At 43.0% G+C, this 12,102-nt stretch overlaps 1 protein-coding gene across 7 annotated transcripts in view; it reads left to right on the top strand.

The window, feature by feature from the left end:
- Positions 1–12,102, top strand: part of PPFIBP2 (PPFIA binding protein 2) — a 167,559-nt gene that overhangs the window by 98,943 nt on the left and 56,514 nt on the right. For all 7 annotated transcript variants that reach the window (XM_062196568.1, XM_062196565.1, XM_062196566.1 and 4 more), the window contains one exon: positions 1,959–2,072. In XM_062196568.1, the coding sequence (XP_062052552.1) occupies positions 1,959–2,072 (114 nt within the window). The remainder of the gene's footprint in view (positions 1–1,958; positions 2,073–12,102) is intronic.

Genomic DNA, 12,102 nt, shown 5'->3' with positions numbered 1-12,102 from the left:
CCTCAAGGCAAGAAATTTTATAACCCCCCCCTTTTTTTCTCTTGTCTGTTTCTTCCAGTGCCTGAAATTATGCTTAGCAGAAGAGGCTCAAAAATGTTTTTTATAGACTGAAGGTCACATTCTTGCATCTGTGTACATTTTGTCTCAATTTTCTACTCCCTCCATTCATAACACAGAGATCAGTGTTGAGGTTCTCGAGGCCCCTCTGGCCCTGTGAACTAGGAACTACAGAATGCTGGAGACCATGTGCTACTGTTCCCTGTCTGCCACCAGCTCATGGCCCCAGCATGTAGTGCAGACCTTGTAAGTGCTGGTCCTTAGGAAACATTCTTCCCAGACAGAAAGCCTGGATCCCAAGGAGCAGGGCCTACCTTATAGGATCCTGCCCTAATGAAAGTGGAATTAATAGTTGAAAATGCCAGGACCACTGATAGTGTTGGATGACAAGGATTACAAAAACAAATACGAAAAACTCACGGAGGTTATGTTTAAGTGACAAGTTGACAGAAAGAGCCCATTTGTTTTTTTTAATTTAAAATTGAAAAGTTAGCACATAATGCATCAACTCCAGGAATATACTTCAATAATTCATGTGTGATTTGGGAACATAAAAATGAAAAACTTAAAGTTCCAATGTTAATTTAGTTCCTTTTTTAACACGAGCCTTAAAATTTATGAAGTTGATTCAAACACTCATAAATGAATTCACACTGAATCTTTTCTGCTCCATCTATCACTCCATTATAGACTCAGGAATAATTTAGGGTGGTCCATATGTGAACAGCAGTGACTCTGACCAAAAGGGTCTGAGGGATCTCAGTTTACCAACCATTGTTTTACTATTTGGAGACCACTCATTCTCCTTCATTTTTCTGTTTTAAGCTCTCTCTTTTTAAATCAATTGTCTTTTAATTTCTTATAAAAAGTTTGTTTCTATATACTTGAAAGGCAGAGTGACACAGAGAGATACAGAGAGCTAGACAGACAGATCCATTTGCTGGTTTATTCCCCAAATGCCCACAACACGCAAGGCTAGGCCATGCCAAAGCCGGGAGCCTGGAACTCCATCTGGGTCTTCCACGTGGGTGGCAGGGATCTAAGCTCTTGGGCTGTCATGCATTGCTTTCCCAGGCACATCAGCGGGAAGCTAGATCAGAAGTGAAGATACTGGGACATGAACTAGTGCTACAGTATGGGATGTGGTCGTCCCAAGCAGTGGCTTAACCTGCTGTGACACAAGGTCCACCCCTGACTTTTCTTTTAAAAAGGACAAAAGAATCCTGGGGGAAGTATAACTTTGAAACTTTTGTCTTTTAAATGTTTCAGTACAGATCCTCAGGGTTCTTCAGAAAGAGAACTTCTTTCTGCCACTGTATGTGCAATGTGGCCTCTGTGTATTTATGACTTGGAGTCATGTTTTGGCCTGTGAAGCACAAAAGCCTCTCTGGAGCCAAGTTTTGACAGCGCTATTACATGCCCTTTACGTCCCACATTCCTTAATTGCTTCAAAACACTTGCCTGATAGGTGAGCAGTCCTCATACTCTTATGAAACAGGTAAGGTCATTGGATTGCACTGCCACGTGAGGTGGCAGAAGCCCTGGCAAGCCAACTGAGATATGCCTTGAGGTCTGGCCGCCCTATAAGAGGAATAAGGAGCAGGAGTCCAGCCCAGAGGCAGCTCTTGTGGCTGTTGGCTGTTTTTCTCTTGAGTCTGTCAAGAGCAGGACATGTGATCACATCATTCAGACAGTGACTGGAACTCCTTGGTAAGGTGAGAATCCAGCTGGAGTTGCCTTCGCCCAGACCACTTCCCTGACCTGCTGCTCACCGGAAAGCAAAGCTGTTCCTGGCATGTGCAAGTCACTGCTGTGGTTTCAGCGCTCACCTGAAGTAGGGAGGCTGTCCTGCCCCAGGCAGAGTCCCTGCTCCTCCACCATTGCTCTGTTTCCTGGAACAGGTGAGTGTGCTCACAGATCAAGTGGAAGCCCAAGGAGAGAAGATTCGGGACCTGGAAGTGTGTCTGGAAGGACATCAGGTGAAACTCAATGCTGCTGAAGAAATGCTTCAACAGGTAAGGGCAGGTGGGGCTGAAGGCTGTTGAGTTTGAAGCTGCTCATGTGTTAAAGTTCCTTTCTGTACCCAGGCTACAGCTCGCGCTTTTTTGCTTTCTCATGCTGGCTAGAGGTGAGACTGGTGGCTCAGTGTGCAGTGTTTATACAGCAGGTGAAACCAGGTCTGAACATTGAGTGCAGAGCGGGTAGGGCAGGGAAGGGCTGGCCCAAGACAAATAACCTGTTGAGCTGGTTAGACAGTTCCCAGGCAGCACTTTCTCCAGGCTTGGTGCGGAGAGAGGCTTGACTGGGCTGGCACCCTGGTGTTATCACAGGAACCACGCTTTGACAGCTGGTGGCATGTGCAGTTTACGGTCCATTCGTCAGCTTATTTGGTGCCCATATTCCCAGTCTCATTCTGCCTCTTTCCACTCTGTAGTTTTCTTTGATAAAGACTATGATATACATGCTATTTTAATATAATCTAGTAGACAGCAATATGAAAAAATACTTAGCCGCTTCTCTACCACTCTACTTGTTTCATTTTGCTAGTTGTTACATGTACGTAGAATTTACAAAGTTGTAGTCACACCAGAGGTGCAATTTATTTCTCACATCTGGTATCTTTGATACGATAGAATTACTTTTTTTCCAGATTTAAGTTTTGCTGCATAGTTCTTTTTTTTTTTTTCCCCAGTTTTCTTTTTTCTTATTTATTTATGTGTTGAGAGAGGGCTCCTGTCCGTTTGGTCACTCCCCCAAAATCCCTCAGGCTTGACCCGGGGCAGAAGCCTGGAGCCGAGAACTCAATTCAGGTGTCCCCCGTGGGTAGCAGGAATCCAGTTACTTGAGCCATCACCACTGCCTCCCAGGAAGCTGGAGCCAGGAGCCAGAGTCAGGTATTGAACCTAGGTAGTCTATAAGGGACGTCACTATGTTAACTGCTAAACACCTACCCCTGTACAGTTATCTTTACTACCATGTATAATAGGGGCTTTTTTGTTTTGTCTTTTTTTTTAAAGTGACAGTATCATAATTGAAGTAACCATTCTTGTATTGTAAATAATGAGTTGCACTTTTTAGGGGTATTGCATTTTTATCTAAAGTCTTTCCAAAATCTGTTGAGAAGCTAAGTAGATTTTTAAATGAAATCTATTAATATGACATTTAGAACTAATAGATTTCCCTAACTTAAATCAGTCTTGCATATGCTCTCTTATTTTGAAAATCAAACCATGATTGAAATGTATACTTCATAGCCTCTGATATAATACCTGGCACAGAAGATGCTCATCAGTTATATAAGAACAAAAGTCAACCTCTTAAAATGAATAGATTCACTTAAAGGATTGCTTATAATCTGTCTCTCCAAAGCAGTGATTTTTTTTTTTATTGTTGTGATCAACATGAGACTAAAATTCTTTTCTTGGCAGCAATTTAATGAACTTTGCATTTTATAGTTGGTCGTAGGGTAAATGTCTTACTTCTGGTATTTGTTAGTTTTGACTGAGTGCATTCGGACAACTCAAAAAAAAAAAAAGGCAGGTCAGTCTTGTTTTGTATGTATGTTTTCATAAAAACTAGATCCAACAGCTGAGAAGCTGTTTGTTATCTTTTCATCGTTGATTAGTAAGTTACCAAATGCTTGGCTCCTTTTGATTTTCTATTTAGATTGCATTCCATTTCCCTTGCTCATGATAAACCCAAAAATCTGAGTAGCAAAAGGGCTTGAATTTTCTTTTCTAAATCAAATATCTTGAATGCCCAGAAAAGAAAATAGCCCACTGGGAACAATCTCAAAGGGCACAAAATAATTTTCACTGAGAACACGTAAAATAACTCACCACATTGTCTGTACTAGGTGTGGTTTTGCAGTAGGAAGGGTAAGGGAAGAAGATCATGGAGTGTTGTAAGCAATCCAGAAAGAGGCTAAGAAAAATTGAATGTAGACCAGAAGATACAAGGAAAATGTCAGGGGGCTGATGTTTCAGGCAAGGGGAACCTGGAGAGCGGCCATGTAAGGAAATGGGAGGAGGACAGAGAATAGTTGCATTGTGCTTCCTTGGGTTACCTGTCTGTCCATTCCGGCTTCTCTTCCGGAGTGCTGCACAATCTCTCCCTGGCAGTGTTTCTGCTCCATTGTCAAGAACGACTGTGACAAGGAGTCCAATGCTGGTGCCCAGCACCACCTAAGAGGCTATCTTGTCCCTTCAGGGGTTATCCATGGATGATGGTATTTTAGACTTTGTAGGAAGTGCAAAGTTCAATTACTTTTTATATCCTGTTTTTTCTCAGTTCTCTTTCCTTTCTCAATTATTTTTTATTTTTAACTGATGCATAAAAATTGTACATGTTTATGGAGTACCATATGTTGTTTTGCCATGTTGCATAAATATATAATGTTCAAATCAGTTCATTATTATTTCATTATGGTGAAAATGTTCAAAGTCATTTCTTCCAGCTTTTTTTAAAAAAAGATTTATTTTTTTATTTATTTGAAAGGCAGAGTTACAGAGAGAGGAGGAGAGACAGAGAAAAGGATCTTCTATCTGCTGGTTCACTGTCCAAATGGCTATAGCAGCTAAGACTGGGCCAGCTCAAAGCCAGGAAGAGCCAGGAGCTGCTTCTGGTTCTCCCACATGAATACAGGGGCCCAGGACTTGGGCCCTCTTTCTTTGCTTTCCCAGGTGCATTAGGAGGTGCATTAGGGAGCTGGATTGGACGTGGAGCAGCCAGGTCTCGAACTGGCACCCATGTGGGATGCCCGTGTTGCAGGCAGGTGGAGACTTAACCTGCTATGCCACAACACTGGCCCCTCTTCTAGCTTTTTAAAAAGAAAGTATATGATATATTATAATTATCTATATTCATCCTACTGTGCAATAGAACCTCGGAACTTCTCTCTCCTATCTAATTATAGCTTAGCACTCACAATTAATGTTTCCTAAATCCTCTTGTTTGTGTTCTGTGAATGAGGTATCAAACATATAGTTTGCAAGTGTCATGTGCCAAAGAGATGGATGTTTTGACCTGGTATATTTTGGAGTATGGTAGCTCTTTGTTTGCCTTATCTGGGTTTTAAAGATCTTTCTGAACTTGACCAAGGTATTCTTATGTTCCTAAGCGTTCACCGTATCCTCTCAATATTTCAAGGATAAAAAGATATGTATGTGGAATGTAAATTATGAGTTCAAGTCTTGGGATGCATTTGAGCCTCAGCTTTCCCTCATTCATTTGCTAGGCTTGTTGTTGCCAGAACTTGAGATCACTGAGTTCCCAGTTTTAAATCCCAAGTTGAGTGTTCAGCTGCGCATGCTACTGCTTTCCTGAAACTTGCTTGATATTGTTTGTAAGGAGATGATCTTACACCTCAGTGCTGATGCAGTGTCATCTGTAGCTTGGAGTATAAAGAGTCCTCTGCAGGAAGGGCAGGCAGAGACGTGTCTGGTTTGACTGAGATATCCTGGGCTGCAGGGCTTTTGGCCACTGGTGGTAGGAGCAGAAGTGACTCATGGCCTACAGACAGAGAATGGAGGCAAACAATTGCCTCTTTCTGTCAGCCTCAGAGTCCATTCCTGCCCAAGGCCAAGCCTAGCCTAAGTGCTCAAAGGCCTAAGGAACTTAGAATGAGATCCTTTCCCTGTCTCAGCCTGGGACCTTCCCTGTGTGCTGCTCGTGGTAACACTGCACATTGAATGCGTCCTATCTAAAGGTGGCAGCTACTATTCCACTCCAGTTGGCTGTCCCCAAATGCTAGATATTCCTATTTTTTAAAAGATATGGGTAATCCAGATTTAAAGATGTCTTTCCATTTAAAAAAAGTATTGGCTGTGTGGATCACATAATATGCATCTGTAAGTCACGCCTGGCCTGCAGGCCTCCAGTTTGCAACCTCTGCTCTACATTTTCGCAGCCTCCACCCCACCCCACTCCCACCTTGTGACTGAATAGCATTAGGAGGACTTAAGGAAACTCAAATCCAATGAGCTTGGCCTAAACCCTGTGCTTGGGTGGCCTCTACCAAACTCACTGAGTTCTCTCCTTCGCTGTCCTCTTGACCAATGTTAACCTCCCTCCAGTAGCCTAAACTGATGAGCCATGCACTTCTCAGCATGGCTGAGCCTGGCCCAGCTCCTGCTCAGTGCTGATCTTGCTCGCAAGTATTTTCATCTACACATAAACTCATCCAACCTCCAGAAGGAGAGAAGAGACCTCTCTTCTCTGGAGACCTCTCTGGATTAGACAGGCAAGGCTGGAACAGAGAATCAGTGCAGGTCCACATGAGCACACATAGATTGTGACCACATTTGTGGGCGAACTCATGTTTCTTGTCTGCAGCTCTCTGCAGGATATGGAGTGAGGAAGGGCAGCCACAAGCTTCTTGCAAGTCTGCCTTTGGAAGCACCTACACGGACATGCTCTCAGATTTATTGGGCATGCCTTGATTTTCAAAAAACCTTCTCCATTAAAAGCATTCCTCAGAAAATTTAAAAATGGATCTTTAAGGGGGTACAGGCTGAGTCAGTTTTTATGGGTCTAGGTGTCTGAGCCTGGGTTCCTGAGCTCACACTGCTGGATTGTGCCTCTCTGGCTCTTAAGTAGGTCAAAACATTGCCCATCTGTTCACTGAGGCCATCAGAGCTCAGGACACAGAATCACACCTTAGGAGTGCAGATATGGACCAGTGACCTCCTTGTGACTGGCTCGGACCAGCATCATGGAGAGAGCCCTCCTTGGTCTGTTGGGGTATTTGAATGGACTCTCTTGGGTCCAGAGGTTGATGATCTCAGGAAAGAATCTGACACTACTCAGTCGATACAAGGTTTTACGCAGCTGGTAGTCAAATGGAGCATTTCCCAGATGCTAGCTGGAGCAGAAACGTGGACTAGCATTGTGGCATAGCAGGTTAAGTTGTCACCTCCGATGTTGGCATCCCATATGGGTATTGTTGTGAGTTCTGGATGCTCTGCTCTGATCTGGGTCCCTGCTAATTTATCTAGGAAAGTAGCAGAAGATGGTCTGGGCCCCTGCTATCCATGTGGGAGACCCTGAAGGAGTTCCAAACTCTTGGCTTAAGTCTGTTGCAGTCATTAGGAGAGTAAACCAATGGTTGGAAGATTCTTTCTCTCTCTCTCTCTCTCTCTCTCTCTCTCTCTCTCTCTCTCTGTGTGTGTGTGTGTGTATTTGCATGTGTATGTGTACTTGTTCCTGTCTCTGTTACTCTGCCTTTAAAATAGATAAATAAACCTTCAAAAAAGAACAGAAATGATGTCATTGTCAGCGGAAAGACAAGATAAAGGAGCACAGTGTGGAGGAAGAAAAGATGCAGACGTCCTTGTGATGAGGACACTAGCCTGTGTTTCAGTCTCCCCCCAACCCAGAGCTTCAGGCTGTAGGCAACTTCACTGCTTTGACTGCCAGGGGAATGGGCTTCTGCAGACTGACCACATGCTGTTGGTCTGGGAAAGTCAATGAACCTGTTTTCTTGCTTGACAAGAAGTGAACTATCACACTAATGGTCAGTGTGAGTCAGACACCCAGCAGGGATCATGGGGCTTAAGCACAGGCCTGGTCCCCAGAAGAAATTTCTCAGAACCTTTAGGGTGTTATTTTCTCAAAGAGAATATTAAACAGCTATGGACATGACCTCATGGAAGCACAAATCTGTTTGAGGAGTTGAGGCACTGAATCACGAGTGAAGAAAACATGAATTTTCCAAGTCATCCCTCAAACTCCCTCTGGAAGATTTCTGAGACTGGAATAACCAGTTTCTTCAAGTTTATCTCATTTGATGTTGGATTTATGGATCACGGTGTGGAGCAGATGCCTTCACCCCTTTTTACAGATCAGGCTGATGTTCAGAGGTGATTTAGTTCACTGGGGCTGAGTCTGGACTCCAACTTAAGTTGACTACAAGCCCCACTTGTCTGCAGGGTATTTTGCATGAAAAGGGCTTTCCGGCAGGCAAGGCCTGGGCCTTTTACTTCAAAGGGCAAAGGGACATATTTTCCCTTTCATGTCTTTCCATGGCCCCTTCTTTCATTCTGGTTTCAGATTGCCAGTCTGGCTACAGTCCTCTGTCATTGGTCAGTAATTCCCTGGGTCATATTCCACACTTGAAGATGGAGGTAATTACTTCAAGATGTGGCCCTTTAAGGAGAGAGTAAGTTAAAAGGCAAATTATTTTTATCAGCTCCGGTCAGAATCTGAGCTTTGGAAAAAGGAAATGGCGGGTTTTTCTGAGATGTAAACTTTCTTTCATCTCCGAGAAAGGAGAGGTATTTGGCCTTCTGGAAGCGGTTAGTGGTAGTGATGAAGTGAGAAGGGTGAGTGATAATTTTGTCCTTTGGTTTTTCATAAAGTTTTATTACCCAGTTTCATGGGACTTTGCAGTGAGTAAAACAAACCACCCTCCTTGTCCATCTCTTATTTATATGAGGGGTCTTCAAAAAGTTCACGGAAAGTGCATATAACGAAAAAAACTATATGTAGATTTCAAATTTTTTTTCACCCAAATAAACTTACCTTGTAATATCATTTTTCCACGAGCCTTTTCAAGTACCATCAAACAAGCAACTTTGAAACAACTGGGAACCAAAGCAGAAAGCTGCTTATGAAACCTTAGCCCTTTCCCTGGGCCCACTGCCTCCCTCACCTTCCTTCCCCAGGCTGCCTGACTCTGAGAGATCCCAGCAGGATCCTATGCTGCCTTGCTTGCCAAGGGTACTTACAGGTTGGATCCAGCACTGACATGGGTCTTGGGGATGAGATCTAGGAACCGAAGAGTGTTCTCCTTAAAGGATAGACAGAGTAAAAGCAGCTAGCAAAAGAGATGGAGGAGAAGAAAGAAAGATCAGGAATATATGGAACAAGCAAGATAGAATGACAAGAAGTAGCTCATGTGGAGTGGATGGAGTATGAGTCAGTTAAGAACTGAGGAGTAGAAGTTACATCTGAGAGTCTGGACATTGGTATCCACAACCAAAATTATTTCTGTGTCCTACTTGGTGAAGGCATAAGCCAGCTGTGGGCAGACAGATATCTTGCTGAAGGGTGGTAGGAAGACGAGGCAGCAGGGGTAGATTATTCTTTTAAGAGCTTAACTTGAAGGGGCCGTCTTTGTGGCATAGTAGGCTAATCCTTTGCCTGCAGTGCCTGCATCCCATATTGGGCACCGCTTCATGTCCCGGCTGCTCCTCTTGGATCCAGCTCTCTGCTATGACCTGGGAAAGCAATAGAAGATGGCCCAAGTCCTTAGGTCCCTGCACCTGTGTAGGAAACCTGGAAGAAGCTCCTGGCTCCTGGCATCGGATAGGCCCAGCTTCAGCCATTGTGGCCATTTGTGGAGTGAACCAACAGATAAAAGACCTTTCTCTCTGTCTTTCCTCTCCCTTTCTGTAACTCTGCCTCTCAAATAAACAAATAAAATATCCATTTTTAAGAGCTTAACTTGAAGAGAAGAAGGAAGGGACAGAAAGCAGAGAGAGACAGTACTTACACATCGTAATGTACAGAAGGTGAAACACACATACACAGCATAGGACACGGGTGTTAAGGGGAAGACAAGGTCACGAGGGACATTTCTTTAGAATGTCAGAAATTTGATCATGTGTATAGCCTGAGGAATGGAAGCTGATGGTAAGGGAGAGATTAATGCCTGTCAGAGAGCATGACTGATGGTCCCACCCTAGAGTAGCAGAGCTTGGTGGGAACTTCCCGAGATGGTCCAGAGGTGAGGGAGAGTCATTTGGAGAACAGCCAGAGGAAGAAACAGGACTGGAGCATTGGAAAACAAAGCCAAAGGCTGCTGCTCAGCCAGAAAGATAACCTTACGGCTCATCGTGTTGTGTGAAGATATATGAAGAACCCGGAGACTGAGAACTGTTCATAAACAGGAAGGTCATTCACAAGGGGCAACCAGGAACAAATTCTGGAGGCATTATGTCCTTTGATGTATACTTTTTATGTGTGACCTGGAAGCTTACTGGGCTAGGAAACACCTCTGAAAGGCAAGAGAACCTGACAGTAAAGATGGAAACGTCTGATTTTGGAGATTTGCCTTAGAAAGGAGCTGTGTGCTCGCTTTCTGTAAGACAGGGATTTAAGAGAGATGAATAAGAGGATTCTGGGAAACTTTGAAATGGAACTTAAATGCAGTGAATAACAAGATAATTTTTATCTTTTCAGTAAATAGGAGGAGAGGTTATTTGAGGAGAATAGAAAGGGGGTAGGCTGGGGTTTAGGACTTGAGGAGAATAGAAAAGATTTGGAACAATCTCTGAAGGGAATCACCCAGAGATAAGTACAACTTTTACTAGGAAATATTGGATGATAAGCTGTAATTAGATAGCATAAATTTGTATTGAAACCAATTGGCATCATTCATTGACTTTCACCAGCTATTCTCAGGCCATGCAGGGTGAAAACATGGACAAAAAGACTATGAGATTTGGCTGAACTAGACTCTGGTAAACAAACATACATTTGCCTGGGGACAGGGATGAGCTGGGCGAATATTTTTCCAGCATAGATTTGAGTACAACTGAAATGACTAACTTTAAGGTATAGAGCGGATAAGGAAACAAATATAGCTTAAAGGAAGTTGATAAACCAGGAAAATGGGAAGTTATTAAGTAACCAGTGGCCACACAAGGAGAAATTTAAGATTGGATAAGCAAGTGGGACAGTTGAAAGGTCAGTAGATTGTATCTAGAGGAGAGAATTTCATAGCTGAAATTTTAGAAGCAGAGAAAACATTCTGGGTAAAGATGACGGCCACATGGCTGCTGAAAGGCTGAGAGGAAGTAGAAGCAAAGCTATTGGCGCCGGGATCCATGTGAAGCCACAGTGGATACTGAGGGGAAGCGACATTAACAAGGATGTTGAAGTAGCTGAGGAGACAGAATGCGCCTACAGTAGGTAGAGAAGCTGTTCATCAAAAGAAAAGAGCCTCAAGAAACGTAAGACTGTCTTGGTGCTGGGTATTTGGGGATAACAGGTTGACTGGCTAGGGCTACCTTGGAAAGGCAGGGTAGATGTGGAGCATTGGTGGGGACAAAGAGTGGTCTAGAAGCAGTCGTGACACACAAAGTTGTTCTGTAAATTGGGTTGGTGGAAGCAGAGAGCTGTCCACTTGAAATGACTGGGAAGAACGCATCTTAATGCACAGAAGGCAAGATCCAGTTTATGTTGGAGGTAGGAGTAATTGAGGATGTAGGGTAAATTCCTGCTGAGACACACACTTAGGGATTGTCATACGTAAGTGCTGGGGGCCTTGCTGGGATGAAGGTAGGGAAGTCAAGCTGGGTTGGGATAAGTCTGTTGAGGCTGCTTTTGAGTACAGGAACTAGAACAGTAATTACTAATGACAAAAACCAAGGGGAGATGATTATAAAAGGTAAAAGCACATGCTAATAGATATAAGCTAGGAGACATTAAGTGTACATTTTATTATTATTAACTATATGAAATTAAGCCACCTCCGGTTTCTGATTAAAACTGTGGTGTCTTCAACTGGATTGCCACTTGGAATGTTGATATGACCAATTGAAATGGCTATTGGAATCAATTAAAAATTATCTTCATCAGCTAGAACATTGGCATGACCAGTTAAAACCCGGTAGTTAAAATAGTTGGAGAGATTTTTGGCAATAATGGAAGTAGAACAGACTTAGCTTTTGGGAGAAATACATTCTGAGGGCTTTTTGAATCTATCAAAGCAAAAGGCTGAATGCTGATCAGTAGGCAGAACTGCACAAATGTTATCTTAATATATAGCAGAATTCAACAGGGCTGTGTTTATTAATTGTTATGTCCCTAGATGCTGGCTTGTAGGAGGTATTTAACAACATATTTGTTAAATAAATGAAGTGTAATGAAGTTTTTTGTTGTTTAGATCTCAATACTCCAAAGTAATGGTTATTATCTTATGGACCTTAATTTGTGTAGTTTTTCCTTTTCCTCTTTGCATTAGCAGCTGAGAATCCCAAATATACATTATAGTCCATTTCTAACTGTTTATAGAACTTTACAGTGTGATATTCTACCTAC

The sequence above is a fragment of the Lepus europaeus genome, chromosome 7 (assembly GCF_033115175.1).
Source record: "Lepus europaeus isolate LE1 chromosome 7, mLepTim1.pri, whole genome shotgun sequence".
Classification (NCBI taxonomy): domain Eukaryota; kingdom Metazoa; phylum Chordata; class Mammalia; order Lagomorpha; family Leporidae; genus Lepus; species Lepus europaeus.
The sequence above is the reverse complement of the archived record's forward strand: the minus strand, read 5'-3'. Positions and strand labels throughout refer to the sequence as shown.